Source organism: Manis javanica, chromosome 6 (assembly GCF_040802235.1).
Source record: "Manis javanica isolate MJ-LG chromosome 6, MJ_LKY, whole genome shotgun sequence".
Lineage (NCBI taxonomy): Eukaryota > Metazoa > Chordata > Mammalia > Pholidota > Manidae > Manis > Manis javanica.
The window spans coordinates 138,684,678-138,710,425 of NC_133161.1; the positions used below are offsets into that span (position 1 = coordinate 138,684,678).

General features: G+C 51.1%; 2 protein-coding genes across 4 annotated transcripts in view; both read right to left on the reverse strand.

The window, feature by feature from the left end:
• ST3GAL4 (ST3 beta-galactoside alpha-2,3-sialyltransferase 4) overlaps window positions 1–2,619 on the reverse strand; it is a 49,359-nt gene extending 46,740 nt beyond the window's left edge. For both annotated transcript variants that reach the window (XM_017663547.3, XM_017663534.3), the window contains exons 1-2: window positions 2,527–2,619; window positions 1,371–1,409 (exon numbers count right to left, since the gene is read on the reverse strand). The gene's annotated coding sequence lies outside the window, so the exon portion shown is untranslated. The remainder of the gene's footprint in view (window positions 1–1,370; window positions 1,410–2,526) is intronic.
• The window catches only part of DCPS (decapping enzyme, scavenger), a 38,546-nt gene continuing 14,227 nt past the window's right edge, over window positions 1,430–25,748 (reverse strand). The window contains exons 3-7 of one of the 2 annotated variants that reach the window (XR_012132642.1): window positions 17,907–18,052; window positions 12,220–12,333; window positions 7,596–7,706; window positions 4,110–5,635; window positions 1,430–2,610 (exon numbers count right to left, since the gene is read on the reverse strand). Coding sequence is in view for 1 of the 2 variants with exons in the window: in XM_017663572.3 (XP_017519061.2) it covers window positions 5,369–5,635; window positions 7,596–7,706; window positions 12,220–12,333; window positions 17,907–18,052 (638 nt within the window). In the remaining variant the exon portion in view is untranslated. Of the gene's footprint in view, window positions 5,636–7,595; window positions 7,707–12,219; window positions 12,334–17,906; window positions 18,053–25,748 lie in introns of both variants that reach the window. The other variant, XM_017663572.3, reaches the window with a different exon arrangement.

Here is a 25,748-nt window from a genome sequence, read left to right on the forward strand (position 1 = left end):
ACTGGTTGCTCAGCAAGAGGCAAGCTGTGTTCCTCTCAAGGCTAACTGTGCCCAGGGTGGGTCAAGACAACCTGAGGAGCAGCAGTCTGGGTCCTGGTCCCCTTCCAAGCCATGCGACCTCTGTTCCCATTTCCTCTGCCTCCCTTTACCTCTCTGGCTCTGTCTCTACCTTGAAGAAAGAGGAGGACACCTCTCTCCTGGGACAACCAGAGGGGCCTCAGGAGCAGAGGGAGGAGACAAGAGGAGCAAGGGGCCTAGGAGGGCAGGTACATCTTAGCTGGTCCTGCTGCGACTTCCTGGCAGGCAATCGGTGTGGACACGAGGCATGAAGCCGCTTGACAAATGTGCCTCACAGGCTTCTGGCTCCTGTCCCTCACATGTGCCACGTTAGCATCCTGCCCACCAGGAGGAGGGAACAGCAAGATGCCGTTTGAGGAAGAAATAAACCCAATCCAGCATCTCAAACGCTTTTAAAAATAGCAACTCTGGGATGGTATTTCAGCTCCTATTTTTATCAGATTTATATGGCTGGACCATGGAGCTGAGCTGTTCCCAGGGTTCTCAATAGCAGGGACATCACTGCTGTAGTCTTAGAAACCTGCCAGCAGGCCCAGGCTAAAGTGCATTCCAGGAACCTTTAGGCTGGAAGAGATCCTGTGAAGTCATCGCACACAGCCCTTGCCTCTGTTTAGGGCCACCATCAATTAATGAGAGATAGTTTAGGGCTTGCTTTTTGCCTTAAAGTCTCTTGGTTGCCATGCCTCCACTTCATAATCTAGGATTTCAAGCCCTTCTAATCAGGAAGTTCTTTTTCATATCGAGCCCAAAAATCTCTGGTTACATCCTTTTTTGGTCCTTTTCACACTAGGAAAAGAGCAGCTAACATTTACTGAGTGATTACTGTGTCTACAAAATCCTCTTATTTAATCCTCACAAAAACCCTCCGGGTGGGCACTGTTGTCACTCCTAGCTTAGGAGCAACTGTGTACCTTGGCAAAGATCACACTTGGTTAGGATTCAGATTCTATGCTGGAACCACCAAACCACACTGCCTCTCAAGTGGAAGGAGAAGAACGTTAAGAAATTTCCCCTTCATCTTGACTTTCATTTCTTTATCAAGGTTCTGAAGGAAAAACTGGCCAATATAATTATACATGTGTGCCCCATGCTAGAAGCTTAGCTCTCGGTCCCCTGAGCCATCGGTCTGTCTCCCTAACTGCTGGGCCTTTGCCTGTACAGGCCATGTGGCTACCAAGTTTTAACCTGTAAGTTTGGCTTCTCTTTGCCTAAGCTCCCATGGCCCACTCTGCTTTTTTCAAGGCACTCACCACTCTTGTAAATACTTTGTAATTAATGCACGTGCTCCTTACCAAATCGTAAGCTCCATGTGAGCTGTCTCCAGATTCTTGCTTTAAAAAGAAAAAAGGTACATGTTCAAAACCTGTTTATTGAACTGAAACACTTTAAACAAATTCAGTCCATGCTTAGTTTTTAAGTGGTTAAAACCTGGTGATTGAAGTTTGATTTCAGACTCCAATGTAATTTCAGTAATAATAATAAAAAAACATAGGGTTGTCAAATCCTTATGTTGCTAAGTGAGGATATTTAAAAAACTACCATTATCACCCTCTTCTTATAAAAAAGAAAAGACATTTTAACATTACCCATACTGTCTGGAATAAAGATTTAGTCCTTTCTGAGAAGAGCAGTTTTCCGGCCTACATCAAACTATTCAGAAATAAAATAGATACACAGTATTATAATGTTTTGGATATGGAAATATTACAAGAGAAACAATTTCAAATGTTACTTCATATGTAATTGTTTCTTGATTTGTTTCTCAATTTGGAGATCTGTATTCAACAGGGATATGCAAAGTGGACTTTCAATGCCCAACTGTTCTGAAATGTTGTTTTTGTTTCATGAAGGAATGTTGACTAATATAGAACACTCAGCAGTTTTGCTCTATGAGGAAACTTTTGGGCAAACTGAGAGGAGCCCAGAACAGTACAGTCATGCCTCCAACTGCTCCTTCCTTTTCCAACCAAGCCAGAAGGAAAGTAGGTCACGTCCTGGGGGCTGACGGCCAGCTACGGAGACATCCAGGATTTATCTGGGCAAGGTGACATCTATCACTGCTCCAGCAGAGCCAGGACAAGAGCACGCACATTGTGGACATGCAAGGAAACATCTGGCATTCTTTCCAGCACAGAGGACAGACATGTCACACTGCTAGAGGGGCTGGCATTAGCTAATAGTCAAAGTGGGGCTGAGATACCAGACCTTGCTTCCTCAGGAGGTTTTCTAAGGGGAGGCAGGATGTGGGGTTCTGCAAAGTGATAGAAGGGAAGCGTAAAGCAGAGGAGAGGGGTGGTCCTTATTCTGCATCCCCTGGCCTGACAACCAAGAGACTGGAATTCAGAGTCAAATGCTTATTAAACATGCACTAAGGAGAGTCACTGCCCTAGATACTGGTAAATGGTGAACAAACAGTCAGAAGTCTCCTGTCCTGGGGCCAATACTCACCCGGTGACATTGGGCCAGACCCAGCACACCTTGAGGCAGTTTCTTTGTACAGGGGAGCAGTGCGAGGGTCCATGAAGTGATGGGCTGTTTTAAGGTATGACACAGAAATATAGCAATTTTAAAAATAAGGGTGAGAAGGTTGCTTTATTGTACACTTCGAATTCCTAATTGACTCTTGAGTCCAACAGTAGCCTAACCTACCCTCCAGGCAAGTGGGGCAGACAAATCAATGAATGTAGTAGAAAGAGACAGCCCAGAAGCCACCCTGAAAACAGGTATGCAGCAGTCTGGCATAAAAGGTGACCCCAGGAAGGCACTCAGGGTATGTATGCTTTTGGAGCCTGGACAGTACTCGACACCACGGCCTGTATTGACCCAGTGCCTCCAGCAGGACAGCTTAAGTGGAATAAGGTGACGAGGGTGATCAGGACAAAGGGGCTGGCTTAGAGGGAGAACAGCGGCACTGGGCAGGAGGGAGCTTCCTCCACCAGGTGGAGAGAACAGCAACAGAAGGTCCAGCTGGCTCTGCAGGGAGCCCTAGCTAGTCTTTCTCCATGTCTAAGAAAGGTGAGAGTGGGAGGCCTGCAAAGCAGACCCCTTCTGAACTGCCATGAAGATAAACAAAGCCGAGTAGAGGAATGAAGGGGACGCCCACCCAGAGAGGCCCTGGGGAGGGATCTGACCCTGGGGGTACCCTCTCCTTGACAGATCAGGTTCTAGGAGTGGGGCCTTACCTGACTCCACACAGGTGATGCTTGGAAAAGACTCACAAATGGCCAATCCTGAGCCAAAGACGGCGGGGGAGCCTACCAGGAGATGGGGTCCTGCCGCCCTGGAATGTGCCCTGTGATGGCATGCCCTGCCTCTGCAGACATGCCTCCCTAGCCTGATCTATCCCTCCTCCCTCCTCACAGGGTCACACATCCATCCATCAAATGTCTACCAGCCATCTTGCAAGAGCCAGAACTACAAGGTGAAGACGGAAACATTAATTAAGACCTGTGACCTGTGACCCATGCCCTCCAGGAGTGGCCTAGTGCAGTGGAAGCATAGGACGAGGCAGTAGGTGGGGACTGTTCTAGGGGGAGGCCTTGCTTTGCTCTTCTGTAGCACTGGGATTGGGAAGATGGGGCTTATATGTCAGTACCAACTATACTTCCAGCGGGGATGAGGGTGGATTCCCCAGCAGTGCCTGGGATGGGAGTAACTAAGATGCAGGGAGGAGCCTGCGAACTGAAACCTGCTCTGGGAAAATACCTCGGGATTTCAGCCTCCTATCCCCAAGACCCCCGCAGTGACCAGTGTGTCACTGCCCACAAGAATACAGGCTTTTCCTCCAGGACACAGCTGGTCAGATGTATGGTGGGCCATGAAATAGATCCTGCTGCGTCTCCACCTGAGTTACACCTGCTTGTCTCTTGTCACCACGTGAATCCTGGGACTCTGAGAATCCTGGGACTCTGAAGAGCCACAGGGAAGGAGCAGCCGGGTCACGAGGCCAGTTGCTTTGTTATGCCTCGTCTACAGCCTGGGGCAGGTCTCTTCTCTAAGGCCCATGCTTTCTGACCACACATTCCACTTGCCTGTCATTTCTAGGGAGTCTCTGGTCCAGAGGCCTTGAGGTCCAAAAGCAACTCCTGGCACTGTGGGGCTGCAGCACGTGACAGACGGGGTTACCACCTGACAGTTTTCACCTGCAAGTGAAGGAGCTCGACTCTGAATCCAGACCTCTTGGTTCTCGGTCCGAGGATGCGGAATAAGAATCACCTTCTCTGCCTCAGCTCCCCTCTTGCTACCTATCCATCACTTTGCAGAACCCCACATCCTGTCACCTGAGAAAACCTCCTCAGGAAGCAAGATCCAGGGTCCCTCAGCCCTACCTGGACTACTGGCACATGCCAGCCCCTCTGGCAATGTGACACACCTGTCCTCTGTGCTGGGAGGTGTGACCCTTCCCGGATAAGCCCCTGATGGCTCCATACAGGCCATGAGCCTCAGACACTGGAAGTCCCTTTTCAGCCTCAAAATCTGATAACCAGGGACCTATGATGCTGGTAACACCTTGAACCCAAACCGCTCAGAGCTCTGTACTCCCCTGCAACCGCATCATTCTGCCCTTGTTGATACACTGTTTTGTATTTAATCTCCATGTGAGTTTGTTTTGTCTTCCCACCTAGATAATGAACTCAAGGCCAGGGACTCACTGACCAAATGACAGAGGCCAAGTCAGGCGTTTCTGGACTTGCACCATCTGATTCTTACTAAAAACCCTCCCACTTCCAGGCGGCAGTCCTTCATCCTTGTCAACAAGGAGGTTATCGATCAGGCTGACTCACACGGGGCACACGGGACCTCAGGGGGGCGAGGGAAAGAGGAAGCACCACCAAAAAAACATTATGAACTATTTCCAGAGAATTTTCGTACTTGGGTTTTTGGGGGAACTCCCAAATACGCAGACCTAAAGAACCACCAGGAAGGAACAGAAAGTGGGAAGAGGGATGTGGTGGCAGAGCAGGAAGGAGTGAAAAGAGGGGGAAACAGCAAGGATGGCGCGCACAGGGATGTGGAGAAAGCCCTTGGCGCCCTTCCAGGTCAGCCGAAGCCACTCCAGGGACTTGCCGTTCTTCCCAGGAAGATCCCGCTCGCTTCTGTCCACTCCACTGGCCCTTACCATGGCCTCCCCAGGCCATGCCATCTGTCTACACCAAGTAAGGCCAATACTTTTCTCACATACTAGGAATAAGCTAATACAAAACATATTTTTTAAAAATTCCCTTGGTGCTAAAAATCCTTCCCACACCCTGATCCCACATATGTTCTTCCCAACAGCCCCAGGGTCGACTCAGCTTTTCTGGGCCTCCTGCAAGAGCCTGAGCAGGGGGTCACCAGCCCTGAGGGCAAAGGTGAGCGTGCGCTGCTGGTAGTGCTCCGGGTCATGCTCCAGGTTCTCGATGACCTCTGCCAACAGGTGGGCCCGCTCCACCCCCGTGCCAGGGGCCTCAAAGCCCAGGGCCGTGAAATGCACGTGCAGGTGGTAGTAGGAGGGCAGGTAGTGCAGGTACACGCGGAGGCGGTCTGCCTTTAGCTGGTAGCGCTGCAGGATGGCCTCCTGAGGAGAAAGGAGGGGGGCAGGAAACGGTCGCCATGCGGCCCACCAGCCCCTGCCAGCATCCCCTCCTATCGTTTCCCAGCTGGCCTTTGGACACCTAACAAAAGCCCTTCACATGGTTCTCTGCCCACTGTTTGCTTCAGGCCCATCTTCCATTCTAGGAACTCCACAAGTGCGGTGACAGCAGCAAAGCTGAGGTTCTTTACCCAGAGGAAGGGGCCAGAGGCCTCGATCGGGGCTCCCCACTCCAACCTGGATAAAGTATTCGCTTCCTCACATGGTTGCTGCTGGGGGGCCTGGAAGCTCCAGTGCCTAGGGCCCCCAGGACTGCAAGTCTCCCCCAGGATGGTGCATAAGCACATAGTCATAAGTAGGGGGAGGAGGCCCTGCTCTCCCTCCTTGCACAGAAAACTGTGAAGCCTGGAAATGAAGGAGATGGGCTGGGACTGGGGTTGAGCTAAGAGCTTGGGGAGAGAGAAAGGATGGGGTGAAGGGACAGTGGAAGAGCTGCCCCCAGACAGGCCAAAGGAAGGCCAAACATAACCCGCCGAGTCTCGCTGGACTCCTATAGGAAAGCACTGACTTTGGCCCCGCCTCCCTTTGCCCATCCCTACTCGGCTCAGGGGTAGGGCTTCTAGGGCTTCTTCTATCAAACCCTCTTCAGGAGCATCGGAAGGCTTGGAATTAAAAGGAGGCTCTGATTTTCATTGTGGGTTAAGAGCCCTGAGAAGGTCTGGGGTGAAGAGAAAAAAATTAGGGCCTCAGTGATTAGGTGAAGATTAGGTGAAGAGAAAAAGATTAGGGCTGAGAATGCACCCCAGAATTTATACTGCATTTGAGCTCACCCCAAGGATCTCTGCAGCAAGATAATATTGGAGCCCGGGCACCCAAAGGGCTTGCTGGGGTAAGCAGGGCTGCCCTGCTCGGGTGAGGCTGTCTGAACAGATGAGTGCTGGCCCAGCATCGCCTTGAGAGAGACACCACTCTCTGCCATCCAAAGGCTACTTCAAGAGAGAAACAAATCACTCCAAGAAGAAAGGCAGCCAGAGAGAAGGTGATGTGGGCAAGTGTGGGGCAGAGAGCAGGCGGGTAAGGCTGCAGTGATGGGGGGACAGTGGGCTGGGGGTTCACAGACAGCAGATCCAGTCAGAACCCTTCCTCCAGGAATGCGTCAAAGCCTCAGAGCAGCTCTTGTTGAATGGAACAGGCCACTCTCCCAGCCAGGCCCTGGAACCAGAGGGCAGTGGGGGAAACAGCATCTTCGAATGTTTCAGAGTAGAAAAAGGCGAAGAAAAACCCAAAGAGTGGTGGATTTAGAGGGATCCCATCCAGACACAGAGGCCCCAGAGGGCCGGAGAGATGAGGTGAAGTCTCCTGCTGAGTCAGTCACTCAGCTGGTTGGGGTCAAACATGTCAGAACCAGGATCACACCCCAAGATCCGAGGCTCTCTGCCACCATCTTTCCTCGCACCCCCAGGGCTCCTGTTAGCAACCTCATAATTTCATTTGATTTCAAATTTCATTCGATTCATCTGATACCCCAGAGAAAACATCCCAGAATGCCAGTCTCTGCGCTCAGGGTAGGTGATGCGTACACATCAGAGGTGTGGGCCCATCCACCCCAGAAACATGCCTGGCGTGTGTCTATCACAAGCAAGACAGGTGATCCTGAGATGGGAGGTCATCCCAGATGGGACCTGCAGGAGAAAGGCAGGGAGGCCAGACTGGGAACCTAGGCAGAGGAAGGTGAGTCTGGGGGTGAGGAAAGGTGGCTGAAAGTAGGGCTGGAGGGTAGGGCAGAACGAGGTGACAGGGGTCCTTGTGTGGTCCCCGGCATCCAGACAGAAGCCCTTTCACTAACGGATTTCCTTTCCTTGGGAGGAAAGCAGCCACGGAACTCCCTGGAGTGGGAGTGCAATTCCCCCGGGGCTTTGGGGTGGGCTAGGCAGAGGCGACTCACCTGCCCCTCCCGGAGGATGTTCCTGAGCAGCGGCAGGTGCTCTGCAGTGAGGTCCCGAAGCGACCTGATGCCTCGGCGATGGCAGATGGCAATCAGGTACAGGTCATCAAGCTGTGTGGAGACAGCAGGGGGGAAAAAAAAGCAAGCTCAGCAGGGGACCGAGCCAGGGCAGGCTGCCAATCCTGGAAATCACCCACAGAAGCAGGAAGTGTCCACTCCCAAGACCTGCTGCAGTGCCTGCCACAGCTAACCCTAGGGACTCCATGGCAGGACCGAGCCCCAGGTCAAGTGGGCTTCCACCTGCCCAGGGTGAGTGGAGTCTAAGGAACAGAACTTCTGTTTATTCTTCCAATAAAGAATATCATATGTATTTTATATACTTACAGAACTGAAGGGGAGGGGTAGCAGGAAGGAAGTTCAAGAAAGTGCCAAGGATAACTCTTTCCCTCCAAGAGTTATGGTCTAATTGTATGTACATAAGTATCAACTACAAGACATGAACTGATAAAACTACAGGAGGAAGAAAAGACTGCCCAGCTGGGGTGATCCAGGAAGGCTTCCTGGAGGAGGAGGAGGCGGCTCTGGGTCTTGAAGAAGAGGTAGGGTTTGAGAAAGGGTGTTCTGATAGAAGGAACAGTGAAAGCAAAGGCTCAGAGGCAAAAAACTATAGGGGATGTAAGGCAGAAAGTAAGCAACTCAATCTGCCTGGAGTTGAAGGTATGTGCAGGGGTATAGAGGGACATGAAGGGTGGAAAGGGAATCTAAGGCCAGCTCAGAAGCAAGCACCACCAGAATGCTTAACCTTTCCCTCTCTTCTCCGGTCTCACTGGGCTCACAGGACAGCCTTCCTGAAAACAGCTACTGGCTGAAACCCTGGAGGTCACAACTGTGCAAAGAATCAAAGTCAACGCGACCTTGGGACAGAGAGCAAATGAACTTTCCCTTTTGCTCAGAAAACTTTCCACCCTCCCCTGCTCTCCCAAACCCTGGCCTGGGCTGGTTATCACATCCACGTGTAAGGCGGCCCCCAGACACGGGACTCCAAGGGGCAAGGGCTGGAGAGACTCCAGCAGCACTCAGCCCCGCAGTCCGAGCTGCTAGACTCCTCCAGGAGATGATTTGGGGGCCATGAGTCACCCAACCAAATCCCTAAGGGCCCCAATTTAAAAACTGAAAATGAGATTTTCCATATGGTACCTGGTGTTCAACTGTGTCTCTTCATGCCATAAGCATTTGTCTCTGCCAGAGTTCTAGGAATCTGGGCTCTCTGCCTCAGACCTGCTGCAGATGGCCCACTGGAAACCTCCCAGCAGATGGCTGAGCTGTGCCCACCCACCTAGGTCTCAGTTCTGCCCACAGGCCCCTTCTGGACCATCCCTTCTCATGACCTGTACCTGGGACATTTCCTCTCTAAGGGCCCAAGGGGCAGTCAGGAACCAAACTGCTTGAACGTGGGATATGTATGCACATGCCTGTGGGTGTCTTTAGCTGTTCTATGTGTCAGTGTCACTATCCCAAAATGACAGTAGCATTTGTTTTAGATGATGTCTGCTGACAAATCCCAAACATGACTTTAAATGTACCTCTCTGCTCCACTGGCATGGCATGAGGCATGAAGCCTGGTGCTGCAGGTCAGCTCACAGGTCAGGTGAGGGAGCGGACCAAAACCCATTCTTTGATATCAGACATCACCCCAGATTTTCTGCAGACAGCCAAAGGATCCCTGGCCCAGAGAAATGATGTGAAAAAAGTTAGACTAGGGGCTGGTAAGGGTCTCAGACTGGCAACCCAGAAGAATGCCCATCAATCACACTGGGGAGACAGACTCCCATCAATTTCTTTTTAAAAGGCAGGACAATAAAATCAAAGTAACAGCCTCCTGGCAGGGGGGAAGACTAAGAATGGCTGTGGCTCTGGACAGCCAAATCTCCAGCTCTGGAGTGGCTCTAAGGAAGTTTCCTAGTCTGAGAAATTTAGACCAGAGAACCTAAATTATACAAATGGAAAATATGTGTGATGATGTAAACATATACATAGATGCTTATACATAAAATATGCAAAGAGAGAGATGAAGAAATAATCTCTTCTGAGCAAACAGTCCCTTCTGGGGAAGGGAAATGGAGGAATGTGGGGAGAGGGAACCTACTTTCACTGCCCACTCTTTGTATATTTGCATTTTTACCATGCACATGTTTTAACTAGACCTACAACAAAAAATAATAAAAGAGAATATATAGGTGATCTCATAAGAGATTTGAGAAAGGGATGTTATCACCTCCAGGGAGGCTTTAGTAAACATTAGGTAATTGATAAATATTTATGGACTGGATGGATGAATGGACATATGGACAGTCTCTTCAATCCTGAGCCATCAGTCGAGGGGCAATAAAGATACGCTTCTGAGAGAAGTGGCTGTAGGGGGAGATTCCAGGAGACTCCTCAAAGCAAATGCCAGAGCACCTCTCTCCTCAAGCCTCCCCTGGTGCAGACAAAGAACAGAAATCTGGGTCTGGCCTGTCTCCCAGCTGGGTACACTGCCTAATTCTGAGGAAGCTGTCAATTTCAGTGTTCTGTCACCAGTCAAGGATCTGAGACACTGAAATATGGTACCACTAAGAGACAAGTGCTAATTAAGCAAAGGTTAAGAACAATCGCACCTGCATTCCGTCGAGGGAAAGGCCGGCCCATTCACGACCCCTGAGACAGGTCGCCCAGCCTTCTGGCTGGGAGCCCAAAGCAGTTCCCGAAGCCTTTTCTGTCTTAAAGGGGACAGAGAGAGGGCATTTCCACTGGCAGGCCAGGCAGGATGCCAGCCAGCACCAGGTCAGAAGGACAACGGATTTCCACTCTCAGTGCTGTGGGCTCAACTGTGTCCAGGGCTTCCAAATGGGGACGCGTAAATCAATCTTCTGCTGCCCTTGCGTGGCCCTCAGACACCGCAAATCGCTAGCTCTTCAGTTTTCAAGGATCTCACGAGTCAGAAGTTCCTCCTCCAACACGCCCTGCATCCCACCTCCCATGAGCCAGTGTGCCTTCTCAAAGCTCCAGGCCCAGGGCTGCCTGAGGGGCAGACAGAGGGTATGCAGAGCTGCATGCAGACCCCACCCAGAGCTTCCAGCAGCATTCCTATTTCGAGGCCTTGTCCCAGCTCCCCAGGCATCTCCAAGGCCAGGCCCCGCTTCCTCCCTAAAGCCTGAGGTGGGCTAGGCTGCAGGAAGGGAGAGTGGAGGCGGGTTCGCTCAGCCCCTCTCACACCAAAGCCCACATGGAAAGCTGTCTTCTTTGACCTTGCCTGGCTCTAACACAGTGCCCCTCAGTGCTGACTTCTAAGAACCCCCTTCCAGTTCCTACTCCCTCGGGCCATGCTCAGTAATTCCCTCAAGCATCCACTAAGACAGCTGGCACTCACTTGCCTGTGTGCTTCTGAGCCAAAACCCTGTCCCTCTACCCCAACCACAGGCCCTCAGCCCCCCTTTCTCAGCAATGAAGGAGTGGCATGGCAGGTCCAGAAACAGCAAATGAAACCAAGCAAACTGTGGGTGAGCTCGTTCAGGACCCAAAGGCCAGCCACAGTTGAAGGAGCTAGGCAGAGGCATCCCTGGAGAGGCGGACAGGGCCCTTTGGACAGGGCCTGGCCTTCAGAACAATGTTCCTGCATGAGTCTCAGGACCATGTGAGGAGCTGAGGAAACAAGAAGCACCCACTCGAGAGCAGACAGCAAATCCACGCTTGGTTTACGCAGATTCCAATCGGAGGAGGGGCCTCTGTCAACTCCCCACTTCCTACCCAGCAGTCCCGGGCCTGGCTTCCCAGGCCTTGTCCTGGGGCCTGTCCTGCTGCAGGCTGAGCCTGGCCAGTTCCAGCGCCTTTGGGGGCACAGTGCTCTGCCTGTTTCTGCTCCCATCCAGGGATAAAAGTCCACTCAAAGAGATGACACTGAGTTGTGACTTTGGTGGCAGGTCAGTGTGGGAGAGAGAGGGAGGGAGGGAGGGAAGAAGGTGGTGAGATGCAAAGAGGGAGAGGTGACAGAGAACTGGGGAGGGACAGTGTGAGTGATGATAGCTAGGCTGGATGCCTGCTCCTGAGAAGGGGAGAAGCAAGGGGCATGTGGGTCCAGGACACAGGGCTGAGGCTCAGGCAGAAGCCTGGGCTCCTGGAAGACCCCTTTGCGGTCAGGTGCTGTGGGGACTCCTGGGGTTGGCCGCCACGGTTCCTGCAGGCCAGTGCTTCAGACCATGGGCCTGCCTGGATCTGCTGGTGTCCAGGGCATGGACAGGATGTAAACACTCATCCCAGAGCTCCAGGTGCTCCTGGAAGTGAAGGAGGCAGCCCAAGCCACTAGGCCAGGTAAGGAATGGCCTATGCAGTTTAAACAAAAACATCATCTCATTCCTCACCCCTTAGATGGAAGGAGCCAAGAAGGGCTTAAGGTGGACACAGTAAGGTATAAACATTTGTGTAAGACAGGAACGCACTCTCACTGCAGAGCTCAGGCCTCCCCTTGGGGCTTAATTATCACCTGCCTAGAGAGGAACCAATGAGAGAAAGAAAGGCCAGATTAAGGCGGGCCAGCACGCAGCAGAGAACTTAAGAGACCAGAGGGCCCCAGCAAGAGAGCTTTTACCTGCTGTTGGTTCCACTTGAGATCAGGGATGAGCACAAAGCCATCAGAGGGATCTGGGTTCTCAAAAACAATCCGGTCAGCTTCAGCCTTCTTGTCGAGAATGTTACACACCCACTGGAAGGAAGGGGAGAGAGGGTTCACAGCCGTTCACCACACCTGTGGAGACGCCCCACACCAGCCTACCCAAGCTCTCTGGCCCCTCCAGCCCCAACAGGCCACTAAACAGGCAGCTCTACACTCAGCCTCTTTTGTCTCCAATGATCTGCTCTTGAGGAACCAAAGAGATTTCCCCCTCCCACCACAGCTGACACACGGCCACTGCAGCCATGCCCACAGGGGCCACCGCAGCTCAGATGGGGCCTGCCACTGAGGCTCTTCCTGGTGAGCACGTGTACATGCTCTACTGTGGCCTCATGGCCTGGTCTACAACACCTCCTCCCCTGCAAAGAGGACTTGGAAAAGCTGTCTCCTTGGGCCCCTTCCCACTCTACTCAGGATCACACTGAGAGGCAGGTTGGGAGATCCTTCCACAGAGGAAACCAGCTACACACCAGGACAAGGCAAGACTTAGGTTCCGGAAGTTAACGTGGGTGGGCTGGGTTTCCCATCCTGCTGGGATTCTTGCTAGGGGTGGGCTGAGTGCTTCTGGCCGCCTGGAGCCACAGCAGTCTAGGCTGAACAGACCCTGCATGACGAAGGAGACCTGGAGGGCACTTGGAGATGGCGATTACACAGACCTTTCCTGTCAACCCAGGGCTACTGCCCTCCCTCATCACCTTTTATCAGCTGCTGACAGCCTTCAGAGGACCCTTCCTTGGGCACTACGTGGATCCCAAGGATATCACTTCACAGTGAAGCTCCTGTGGCCTCCCCGAGCAGACAGCCTACAGGGAGGTTAAGATAAGGTCCCTGTTCTCACAGGGCTCAAACCCTCAGACCTCCACTCTCTCCGCTTCTCCCGAGCAGAGGGCCCTTTCCAACTGCAACTTCCTTCCAGGTCAGAGAACCCTCTGCTTGAACCAAGAGGTCCCTGCTGGGGAGCCAGGAAGAGGCCAGCGGCTGCGCTGACACCATTGCCCTTTCTGCCTCACCATCACAGAGGGCCTCCAAGTTCAGTAAGGGAGGCTGGGGAACCCACATACCAGACAAACAGAGGGCTCCCCTGTCCACTCCCAGGAATGCCAGCAACAAGCAGTGTTTGTAAAGGCCAGGGCCGGGCGCTGGTGTCCAGTCTGCACACCTCACTCCGAGTTCGCATCCTCGGCTCTTGGCCGGCACAGCCAAACTAAAGTGCAACTATCTGAGATGCACAGGGAGATGCAGAGGATACCTGCCTGGGAATACTGTGGCCTCCCAGACCTCTGGTGAGACCACAGGTCAGGAACAATGCAGTGCACCCACTGTGAGAGAGGAGCCTTGCCAAGGAGGCTGGGAGACCTGGAGGACAGCAGGCATGCTTCCTCGTACAGCACTCAGGCCAGGACAACGCCAAGCTCAGCATGTCAGTTCTCCGACGGAGGCATTTCCTCTCTGACTGGAAGTACCCCTGGGAATGTGCTACTGGAGAAAAAAGCCAGCCAGAACCTGACCTGAAGCATCCCCCGAATCAAGGGCGGAGTGAAGAGCTCTGTGGCGCCAGCCTGAAAGCAGGCCTCCTGGAGCCCTATCTTTTTTTGCCCATAGATAAGCAGATCCTGCCTCAACTGCAAAGCTCCATGTGGTGTTAGAATTATCGGGTTGAGCCCAACGGGACATGGTTTCACTGCCTACCTCCACTACTAACTAGCTGTCACCTTGGCAATGACTTAATCTCTCTAAGCCTCTGTTTCCCCCTTTATAAAATGGGGCTAATACTCTACATGTGGGGTTGCAGCGAGGACTGTGAGAAAACATCCATAAAAGTGCTGGCATAAAGCAGTACCCTAAAGGCAGAGGATGGTGCTCAGAGAGCTCCATGCTGAGGAGGTGCTGTCACGAGAGCGACTGGAAAAGGGAAGATGGAAGCAGAGGAGGCGGGCTGACTTCGGGGAGAGGGCCGGGACCCCCAGGAGGGCATGGCGGTGCCTGGAGTCTTCCTAGAGGCAGCCCAGACTTCCTAGAGGCAACCCCTCCTGAGGACTAACCCTCAAGCAACCCTGGGGGGCTGGTGCTGGCAGCACCCTGGTTTGCAGGTAAGCAAAGAGCAGCTGTGAGCAAGTCCACACAATGCCAACCCGGAGTTGCTCGGGAAGGCCTCTGGGAGAGCAGGATGGGCCTGAACCCACACGAAGCCTCAGGCCAGATGCCCGGGAAGGAAGGGAAGGGAACAGGGAACGGAATTCACATGCCTCGTAGGGGGCTATACAACAGAATGACACCATCGGAAAGCAAGCCTGGGAGCCTGGGCCAGCCCAAAGACACTCGGGCTGTGGGTGGCACTGACTGCTTCTAGAAGGCAGCTGTCATGGCTTCCTTGAGGTAGGTGACACCCCAAAGCCCCCTGGGCCCCCTGTCCTCCCCAGCCCTCCCTTGGGGCGTCTGGCTCCTGCTTCACTCTCCTCCTGCCTTTCTGCTCCCCCACTTGCCTGCCCCTCTCCTCTGGCCGCCCTTCACCTGCCCACGCCTCAGGGGTCTCAGCTCTGCCCTCTCCTTGGTGCCAGAACTGTCAGCTGTGTGTGTATAATGGCAGCTACCATTCTGGCACCTATTCTGGGCTGGGTACAACTGCAGGAACACAATACATGGCACCTCTCTCAACTTCTACCAGGACCGTATGACAGGGGTTCTATTACTTGCATTTTCCACACAAGGAAACTCGTGCTCAGAAGTGAAGGGTAAGGTCACGCTGCTCTGAGACAGCAGAATGAGCATCGAAACCCTGGGCTGACGCTGGAGCCTTGATGTGATGACTCACGAATGGACATTTTTAGCCTGGTGACCTCTAATGCTCAGGAGCCAGACATCCGCTGCGTTTGTTACTGGGAAGTTACAAGTGCCCCAAGCGGAAGGAGCGGAACTGGGTAATCAGCTAAGAGCACAGACGCTGGGGCCAGAACACCTGGCTTCAAATCCCATCTCCAGAGGGCTACTGTGAAGTCCGAATGAGGTGATGTGTATCAGGTGCTGAGAGCAGTTCCTGGACCTAGTGCGCGCTCAGTGCATCCCCAGCCACACTCGCGGGCTTCCACCTAAGCCCTCTCCGCTGTCCACTTCCTCGTGAAGTCTGAATGAGGTGATGTGTATCAGGTGCTGAGAGCAGTTCCTGGACCTAGTGCGCACTCAGTGCATCCCCAGCCACACTCGCGGGCTTCCACCTAAGCCCTCTCCGCTGTCCACTTCCCCCTTCCCAGTTACTGATCCCACTATCTACCCCACTGCCCAAGCTAGACCCCAAGTCATCCCAGACTCCTCTCACCTCTGCAAATGAGCCCGCTTCCAAGTACCACCTCTTCGATTGCTATGGAGGCTCACCGCCACCTCCACCCTGGTTCAGACCAATGCTGGCTGCTGGTCCCCAGGCCTCCACTCTTACCACGCTCCAACTCATCCTTTGAACCTTGTCATGTTACCCACATGCTTACAACTGCTTAGGGAGCCCTCACTGCCTGTGACAATCATCCTCACATCTGATGACCGTACAAACAGAGTTTTTAAAAATACAGATTTCCCAGCTCCACCCCCTGAACATTCTGAGTCAGCAGATACAGAACAAGGCCTCATGCTCTGTGTTTTTAAAAATCTCACCAGGAAATCCTGATGACCAGCAAGGTTTGAGAGCTCCTGGTCTCGTTCTGGTCCCTGCCTGCCTTCTCCTGTCACCTCCTACTGTCCCTCCAGCTCCCCAAATGCACCAAATGATTCCAGCCTTCCGCCTCCGTACTTACTCTTTCCTCTGCTTGAAATGCCCTCTCTGCCCTGTCTACCTGGTAAATTTCTATTTGCCACTTAAGACTCAACTGGAGGAACCCCTCCTCTGTGAGGCCCTCCCCACCACTGAGCTGACTACTCCCCCTTTGTGTCACCAGTGTCCCCTGTACATAAACCGCCAAAGTGCTTATCCCATTATACTGCAGTTATCACACTACATGTCTAGCTTCCCTGTAAGACTGTGGGGGTATGATCAGTGTTTATCTTGCTGACCCTCCAGGCCTACCACAGGACCTGGTACACAGCAGATGGTGAGTAAGTACAATGACTGCTCCCACTTGAGCTAAGTATTTGTAAACTTGCTAGAAAGAGCCAAGAAGAATACATAAATGCTCAAGTCAAGCATAAGCTGTGGAATTCTGCTGTATTCTTTTCCAAGAGGAACTGTACAATGCTATATAAGGTACATATACGACTCACACTGACTAAATTAAGGGCTCCCTCTCTTGAATCCCATGTATGTGACACTGGAGCAGTAGGACACAGATTACAGGAGATCCCTCTAGGATCCTGAATGGCAGAAGCTATCTAGGAAGATGGAGACATATCTCCTTCCCACTTACAAGACAGAGCAAGTGCTGAGACTTAAAATGATCACACCAGCTTGAGGCAGGGGGACATTGTGCAAATACTGCATAGGGGTATCGTGACTAAGAGCTGGGCAGGTCTTCCCCAGTGGGACAGAGGCCTGCCAGAACACAGGGCCTCCCACTCAGCCTCTTGCCTAACTTTCCCTGAGTACAATTCACTTTGCAGTGCCCCTTACCCAGGACACCCTCCCTTCTCCTGGGCCTGGGAGCAGCAGCTCTGAGTTTCCCGTTTTAGACACCCTCTGCCACTGTGACCTGAATCTTGGGGAGAGTAAGTGAGAAATGCTCAAAGAGAACAAGAGTGAGTGATAAAGAGATGGAGACAGTGAGAGCCCGTGAGTAAGCAAGAACACGATCCATCCATCATGTTTAACTCTAAGCATTCACATGGGGCCAATTCCAGGCAGTGGCTCTGGCTGGCGCTGGGCCTGGGCCCAAGAAGGCGGGATCCCTTAACTAAACAGCCTTGCAACTGGCCCAGTGGCTGAAGATGCTCAGAAGACGCTGCCAGCCCTTGAACAACCTCTTGGGAGAGGAGGCCCTGCACAGAGCCCCCAGGAACAAGAGAGCCCTCCCTCTATGGAATGAGTGCAGGGGGAACAAGGGAAGGGGAAATGTTTACTCTGGGACTTGACTTCTGGAGATGGGTTTGCTGCAGGCAAAACCAGGACAAAGTCTAGACTGGGGTGGGCCTCACCCAGCATTAGTCTTCACCCAGGCACAGACCCCTGGGGAGGGCCCAGACATTCTGCGACTGTCTCCAGGCTATTAGAGAATAGACACAGATACTTCCAATGGGACAGCTTGCCTTGACATTCCCAGAGAGCCTCAGTAGCATGCCCACGACCAGGGTCAATACCTTATCCACAAAGGCTTCTCTGACCATCCTAAAGAAAACACTGACCACCTCACCCCAGGGCTGTCGATGCCACTTATGATGCTGATTTTTCTCCACAGCACTCACACCCTCATGTCATCTGCAGTCACTTATATGTTTGTGTGTGACACCTGCACGAGGTCTGTTCGGTGAAGGCAGGATTCCACTGTGCTCTCTGCTGTCTTCCCACAGCCTGGGGACAGTGCTGCCCCTGGTAAGATCACAACAGACGCTTGAGAAAGATACACCAGCCACAGGGACAGCACTCTATGTGTCTGAACCCTCTGGGTGGTTTGAGAAGCGGCACCGGTCACCTGGATGCTGAGGCTCTGGGACTCCAGGTGGGGTAAGGTGATGCTTTTGTAGTCGCCTCCCGTCTCTCGGACCAGGTGGAGGTCCTGGTGCACATACTTCTGCAGGTGCTTCTCTGTGGCAGGGTAAACCACGGTTGTCTTTACCTCTGCAATGACACAACATGGCCCAGGACCGCAAAGTTAGTCAACTCTGCACGATTCTGTGTCGTTCTCGTACCCAGGATGGAAAGGAGACACCGCCGCCCCATCTTTGATTCCTTCACCTGAGCTCCCCTCCCACAAGGTGCCTCATGCCACTCCATTCATGAGGTGAGCCACACTCAGAACCTGGACAGCACAAGGTTTTCACTGATGGGCCACTGGGCGCCACACAACCCTAGCTCTCCCCTCTATTTTCTAGGCACAGAAACGAAAGGTTTTTGACACTTCTCACATAGATTTCTAGGTATGTAGCTTTCTGAACCCAAAGCTGAAGATCCAGTTTAAAGCCAAGTAGCCTCCCTTAATGTACAGCAGTGCTGCCCAGCACAACGGTTACAGGCACAAACTCTGGTGCAGACTGTCTGAGCTCAAGTCCTGGCCCCACTCCTTCCCAGAGCCCCTGACCCCAGTGCCCTTATTTAACCTCCCCATCTGTCAACTGAGGATAATAATAGCTCCTGTCACAGAGGGGGGAGGATTAAGCAAGTTAATACCTGTGAAGCACTCAGAACAGTGTCTGGCACTTAGCAGTACTCCCTGAGAGCCGGGTGTTTCTAACCCAGGGTTCCTCAGCCCTGGCACCATCACCACTTGGGTCTAGATCATTCCTCATTGTGGAGGCTGTCCCATCCACTGCGGGATGCTTAGCACCATCGCAGGCTTTTACTGGGGTGCCAGCAAAACCCTCTCTCCAGCTATGACAACCAAAAATGTCTCCAGACATCGCCAAACATCCCCCAGGGAGTGAAATCACCCCAAGTGGATCTCATCAGATGGAAATCTTAAAGTTTTCTAAACAGACTTAGGCTAGGGTCCTGGTCCAACACCACCTGGTTTTGGATAAGCCCTTTTGCTTATTTCAAGTAACATCTGATACAACTGGTGTCACGACTCTCACACTTACATACAGCACTTCAACACAGATCATAAGCGCAGGAAAGGAAAATGGTATTTTAAAATCAGTTGGGATGCTTCTCCAAAGACCCGTGTTCTCCCCAACTCCCTCGTTCTAGAATCAGATATGTCCTCCCAGGGAGGCCCGAGAGAGAGGCAGCCCCACAGGCACATTCCAACAGACCAGGAAATTCCCCTACTCACCACATACCCCAGACCCAGCTAAGAACCCCCAACCTGCACTTTCATACTTATCTGAGGACAAGGGTGATTTTAAGCCCCATTTCATAGGTGAGGGAAAAGGGCTCACTGGGATTTGAGACGTATCCAGTTATCATGCCATGAGATGTGACAGTGACAAGGCTGGAACTCAGGTCTTCTTACCCTAAAGCTCTTTCAACACCTGCCTAAAGGCCCAGCATCATCTTCCAACAGCCCAGAGGGTACGTACCCAGGTGCTGGTCCAAGCACATCCTTCCGGTGAGGCTCAAAGGCCCCTGGGCCCTCAGCTCTGGCAGAGCCATGGGCTCCAGACCCGAGCTGACACGAGACTCCCCTGACTGGCTGTGCAACCTTGGACATGTTATTTAACGTCTCAGAGTCTCCGTTTTCTCATCTGTTAAAGGATGGTCATAAAATCTGTCCCACCGAACTGTTGTTAACATAAAACAAAACATGTCATCTGGGACATTACAGGAATTAAACAGATGTCACCCCACTCCCTGGGAATGTCTGGACCTGACGCTGAAAGGGAGGCAGGAAAGCCACCTCACAACCCTCTGGGCAGCAGCAAAAGCAGCCCTCGCTTCTCCGACCACTCTCTAACGGCACAGAGTCATAGGCCTGAGGGCAGAGGTCAGGCACACCAGCATCTCAAGAGGCAAGATACCGCCTGAGACAGGTCAGATGGCACCCCCTTGGCCCTTGCAGTATTCTCTAGGGAAGTTCCATGATTTTCTGTGGTGTGGCCAGATTCTGGTGCCAATTGGTCTGGATTCCAACACTGGCCCTGCACTGTCACCCTCGGGAAGTGACCTGACGGAGGCGGCTGTGTGAGAACTCAGCGAGCAGCAGCTGGGAGGCATCAGAAGCAGCCCGACACAGAAGTGCCCCCAGTGCTGGCCCTTATTCTTCTGTTTGTTGTTACTTTGGTTGCCAGGCTGGGCAGTGGGGAGGCAAGCCAGGGCCTGTGGCGCACCCCCAGCGCAATGGAGATGGGCCGGAGACAGAGGCAGGGCTGACGCTGGAGAACAGCCTCCCTACCCCGTTGGCAACAGCCACCCAGCCCTGGGCTCACAGCCTGGAGCTCCCTGGCAGTTCCAGATCAGAAAGTTGCTGCCAAGGCTTGTCACAGACTGCCCCAGCCACCCAGGGCGCTAGGGAAGCGGGCACCTCACCAAGCCAGCCCCCTCCTGCCTTCCCCCTGAGCAGCAGGGAGAAAATTAAAAGGCATCTTCCAACTGCTCACTTCCTGCCCTCCTTCCTCCTCTCTGGAGAAACTCCTGCCCAGATGCAGAAACCCCACTGCTGGGTTCGGGAGGCCCCCTCAGGGCCAGTCACTCCCCGGGGCCTGGGTCTGGGAGATCAAGGCCCCCCCTCCCCCGGCCAGGGGCAGGCTGCTCCCACACGCTGCAGGGTCGGGTCCTCCCCCTCGATTCTGGGCGACTCCACTGGCTCCCATCCGGGCCTACACCGCCCTCCATCATCCTGGTCCAGCCCCCTCCAGCTTCATTTACCGCCCTTCCCCCTCCATGTCCCTGCTGCAGCCACACTGACCTCCTCACAGTTCCAGTCACCCACATGTCTAGGCCCCACACTGGCTATTCTGTCACCGCTCTGGGTCACTCAGTCAGGTCTCTGCCCAGCGGTCAGCTCCTGGCTACAGAGGCACGCTTCCCCTCATCGCCGTCTGTCTCCTGCACCCACTTGCTCTTCCTTCCCTCGTCCCCACCTGGCAGTGGAGTGCACATTTATTGTCTGATTCTCCCATTAGAATGTACCTTCCAGGACAACAGGGATTTTGTCCACCTTAAAAAAAAATTTTTTTAATCATTTTATCCACAACCCCTTATCCTCACATGCTATCCATTTTATCTGAATAGCATTGAGCATACAGTAAGCACCCAACAAACCCTTAACTGAACAAGTGAATTAATGAATCTGGCCTTTTCAGACTTAAGCCTAGGAGGAGCACTTTGTCCCAAATGAAATAAAACCTTTCTGATAAAAATCAATATATTTCCCAATGCTAAGTTTCTCGCTGGCAGTCAACAGCGAACTCTGGTGTTTACCTGCACGCCAGTAAAGATGCTGACCTGCAGCTGACCTCCACGAGGAGTTTCATCAAGAGTCAGTGGCCAATAAATGCTCAAACTGTCAAGGGAAAATATGCTGGGAAACAGGATATTCACACACAGTATCAAAAACATCTCCCCACAGATTACTTATTAATGACAAAGAGAAAACACTAAGTGGCCACAGTGACCACCACTCCCACCAGGACAGACTGACATCGTGTGCCTTCCTGGGGGATGTGCTGCCACATCCTGGCCAAAGACACAGAGCCTGAAGCTGACCGTGAGGAAATACCAGCCAACCCAAAGCCAGGGAATTTCTACACAAGTGGCTTTACAACTCTTCCAAAGTGTTGACGTTAGGAAAGACAAAGAAAGGAGGGCTGCTCCAAAGTAAAGGACGCTACAGACTAGAGGGACCTCAGAATGGGGAAGGGTCTCGCTGGGAAGATGGTACTGAAACAAGGGGTAGAATTTGGTGATGGTTCCTACATTACAAAACAGGTTTGTATAAATGTGAAATCTCTTAAAGTTGATCATTTTACTCTAGTTCCTGGGAGACACACACATAAGTACTTAGCAGGGAAGGGTTATGTCTGCAACTTACTTTTCAGTAATAATAGTAACAAACTATTATCATATGTACATGTGGAGAGAGAAAAAGCAAACGTGGCAAAATGCTAACAGGTGAAGGGCTTTTGTAAGGGAGTTCGCTGTACTATTCTTCCAACTTTTCCCTAGGTTTGAGACTTTTTTCAAAGTAAATTTTTTTAAAAAGTGTCGATACCCTCTGGACCCTCAGCACTAATTGCTAACAGACATGCCAGGCACTAAGACCTAGGTGTATGCTAACTCACTCACTCCTCACAACCAACGTGGGGCGGGTATAATTATGATCCTGTTTCACACTTGTGGAAACCTTGGTCTCACAGCTCCATTTGGCTCAAGGCTGGGCTTCAGCAATGGCACCATGGTGTCAGCACCACAGGTCAGCAAGTGAGGCTTGATGACCTGTTGGTACCCTCTCTGCCAACTCATATTTAGCAGAACTGACTTAAGGGGCCACCTGCCATGGGTGAGCAGAACCAGGCACCTCCCTGGCCAGCAGCTTTTCCTTGTGGCTAGAAAAACAACAAGGAACTTCTCACCCCAGCCCTCCTGCTGGCATTCTTAGAATGGCTTGGAATGATCTCAAACCCATCCCTTAAAAATGTTCACAATATATTAGAGAGGACTTCCTTGATACTATTTTTAAAGCCTCTCTACCAGTCATGCTTCTTCAATGGTTTTACTTTAATTCAAGGTCTGTTTGCACATAGGTTAAAGATTCAAGGGAACTTGCTTTCAAATTTCCTGCACCTCCCTGCATAGCACTTGAAACTCTTCTAGCCATTTCTTTGGTTGTGTACTTTAACTGTTTTAAATTACAAATCTTGTTCCTCCTTGACATTTCAGTTTTACTACTATTTATTAACCGTCCATTATGGAAGATAAAGATATAGCTTTCTTACCAGCTCTCTACCAAAAGAAGGTGCATGCATGAGCATGCATGGGTGTGCGTGCACACTCACACACTTTTAACCCCTTATCCTCACAAAACAACCAACTCACAATTTTGGATAAGTCAGTATTCAACATTAACACTATTACAATGTGAATGTTATTCACTGCTGAATAGCAAGCTATGATGATTTTTCCTTTTCAGTGCAATTTTTGGTATATGGAGTTAATAATTACTTTATTTGCTTATTTTATAAATTTACCACTAATTCAGTCCCACATCCACTTCCCTGTTTATATAAACTTCTTCTTGATGTTAAAACTCATTAGACACATGAGCAATCCATTTGCCCGGAGCCTCTGCAGGTGCCCCGATGCACCTGGGAGCTCTGCACACAATCACCCGGGGGCTCCTTCCCAATCTCTTTTGTTCTAAGTACCTTGTTTCCTAGATCCACAATCTTCCTCTTTCATGTTTATGTCCTCATTTTGCCAAAACAGTGGTTCTCAAACTTAGTGTGTATCAGAACCACCTCACTGAAGATGTCTGGGGTGTGGCCCAGTAATCTGCATTTCTAACAAGTTCCCACATGCGGCTGCTGCCACTGGGCCAGGGAGACCACAGGTCAAGAACCACAGTGTGAAAGTGCAAGCTCAAATTGCCTCTAGAGATATGGTGCAAGGGAAAGGAGTTCAAAGACATCTAAGTATTTGAAAATGTCTAATTCCACTGTCACACTGAAGAGTCTGGCAAAGAATTACAGGACGGAAAGCAACGATCCTCAAAATCGGAAAGTGTTGCTCTGTGAGCCGCTCGAATGCAATGCTGCTGTTGACAAGTCTAGGTCATTCTGCTACCCAATTTTTTATATTGACCTGTTTTTCTGTTGCTCTCCCCAATGTCCTGATTATGTTGGGGTGATCTTCAAGCGAGTGTGTTCTCATCTATAAGAGAGGGAACTGCTGGGCCTTTCAATCTTGAAAATCAGGTTCTTCACTCCTGGAAAACTGTCTTATTTCTTTGATCACTTTCTTCCCCATTTTCTCCCTCCCTTTCTTTCTGGAGTACCTATATGGAGATTCGGCTTCTTCAATTCATGTTTTTTTCTCTCTCCCATTTCCTATCTCTGTGCCTTTTTGCTCTACTTTTAAGGAAGTTTTCTTCAACTTAATCTTCTACTCTTCCATTGAAATTTTTCATTTCTGTAAGGTTTTTAATTTTTAAGACTTTAAAAACATTCCTTATTGATAGTATCTCATTCTTATGCATTTGATATACCGTAATTTATCTGAGATTAACAATAGTTCTTGAAAATTCCTTCACCCTGCATAGTTTGTTTCCTCCGAGTGCCTTGTTCTTGTCTTTTCTTTTTCAACTAAGGCTTTACTCAAAAGTCTGCCCACTTTTGCTCAACCAATCACAGTTGAGAAAGAGGCACCAAAAAGCTGATGAGAAGCTCTGTGGACAGAAGTGTGTTCACCTGCACCTTCACTTTAGGATGATCTGCTCTATCTTTTGCAGGACAGAACCCCCACGAGGTTAAGTGTGTTCACCTGGGCTGCTCAGATTCTCCTTCGCTGACCCTTCCAGTGTTATACATGGAGGTGTAAGCCTGGTTCACAGCATTCAGAGTGACAAGAAAGAGAAGCAGCTGGAGGCCAGGGGGTGGGGAGAGGGGACAGAATAGGGTCACTCAGCACTGAACATGTAAACTTCACTTACTCCCAGTACAGTCCAGTACCATGCCCCAAACCTCAACTGCACCTAGAATCTCTAGACGCTCTTGAGACTCAATCTTGAGAAGGAGCAGGTACCAGTTATGTCATGTGGGAAAGGGGACTGGAGGATGGCTGCTCAGATTTCTCCTCTGCCCATTCAGGGTTTCCTACTCAATCAGTCAGTTACTCCTCCTTGGCTTCCTAGGGGTACCTCCTCTCCCTTCCTCTAGTCTTTATGGGTTATTTTGAAAGGTAATTCCTTTAAAATTTCTTAATGCCATCTTAATGAGGGTTTTAAAGGAAGCAGTTGGGCAAGCTGCATCCCTTTAACTGGAAGGCCATGTTCTCTATCTCCTTTATAATGCTTTATTTTTCTTCTTAGCTGTTTATTGAAACTAGATCTATGTACTTGTTTTTTTATGGTTCATCTCCTCTAAATGGAGACAAGCTCCTTGAGAGCACACTTTCTTTTGTATGGGGTGTGCAGTGGCTAACACAGCACCTGACACATATTAGGCCCTCACAATGGAGTTTATAGAATCAAATACATATTATGCCATTTTATTTTTAAAAGACTGTGCATGCACACTGCATACACCTGAGCACACACAGGAAAAAAAGGCTGAAATTCAGGACATATTCTGAGAAGTTGAGAGCTTATCTCTAGGCAGTGGAGTTACATGTAATTTAATTTTTTTAATTAAGTTTTTTGGGGGGATAGTTATTACACTTTCTAAAACACATATGGATCACTTGTGCAACAAAGAATTAAAAATGGAAAAATAAGCCACTCATAAAGCTGAGCCCCAGAGAGGCTAAGTAATTTGCCTGAAGACACAAAGCTAGTCAGCAGTGGAGCTAAGATCTGAACCCATGCAGTCCTGGCTGCTCTATGCCATGTAGCTTTCCCAGCGCCACAGGGAGAAAATGGGGAAGAAAGTGATCAAAGAAATAAGACAGTTTTCCAGGAGTGAAGAACGTGATTTTCAAGACTGAAAGGCCCAGCAGTTCCCTCTCTTATAGATGAGAACACACTCGCTTGAAGATCACCCCAACACAATCAGGACATTGGCCTTCTCTTCTGTAGGCCTTTTACTAAGAACCCTGTGCTGCTGACCTGTTGTCCAAAAAGCAGCCCTAACAGACAGGAGAAACGTGACTTCCAATGCTTCCTGAAGGCACATAAGCAGCTATCAGCAGCATCAAAGGGCACCAGAGAGATGGGGCTGCAGCC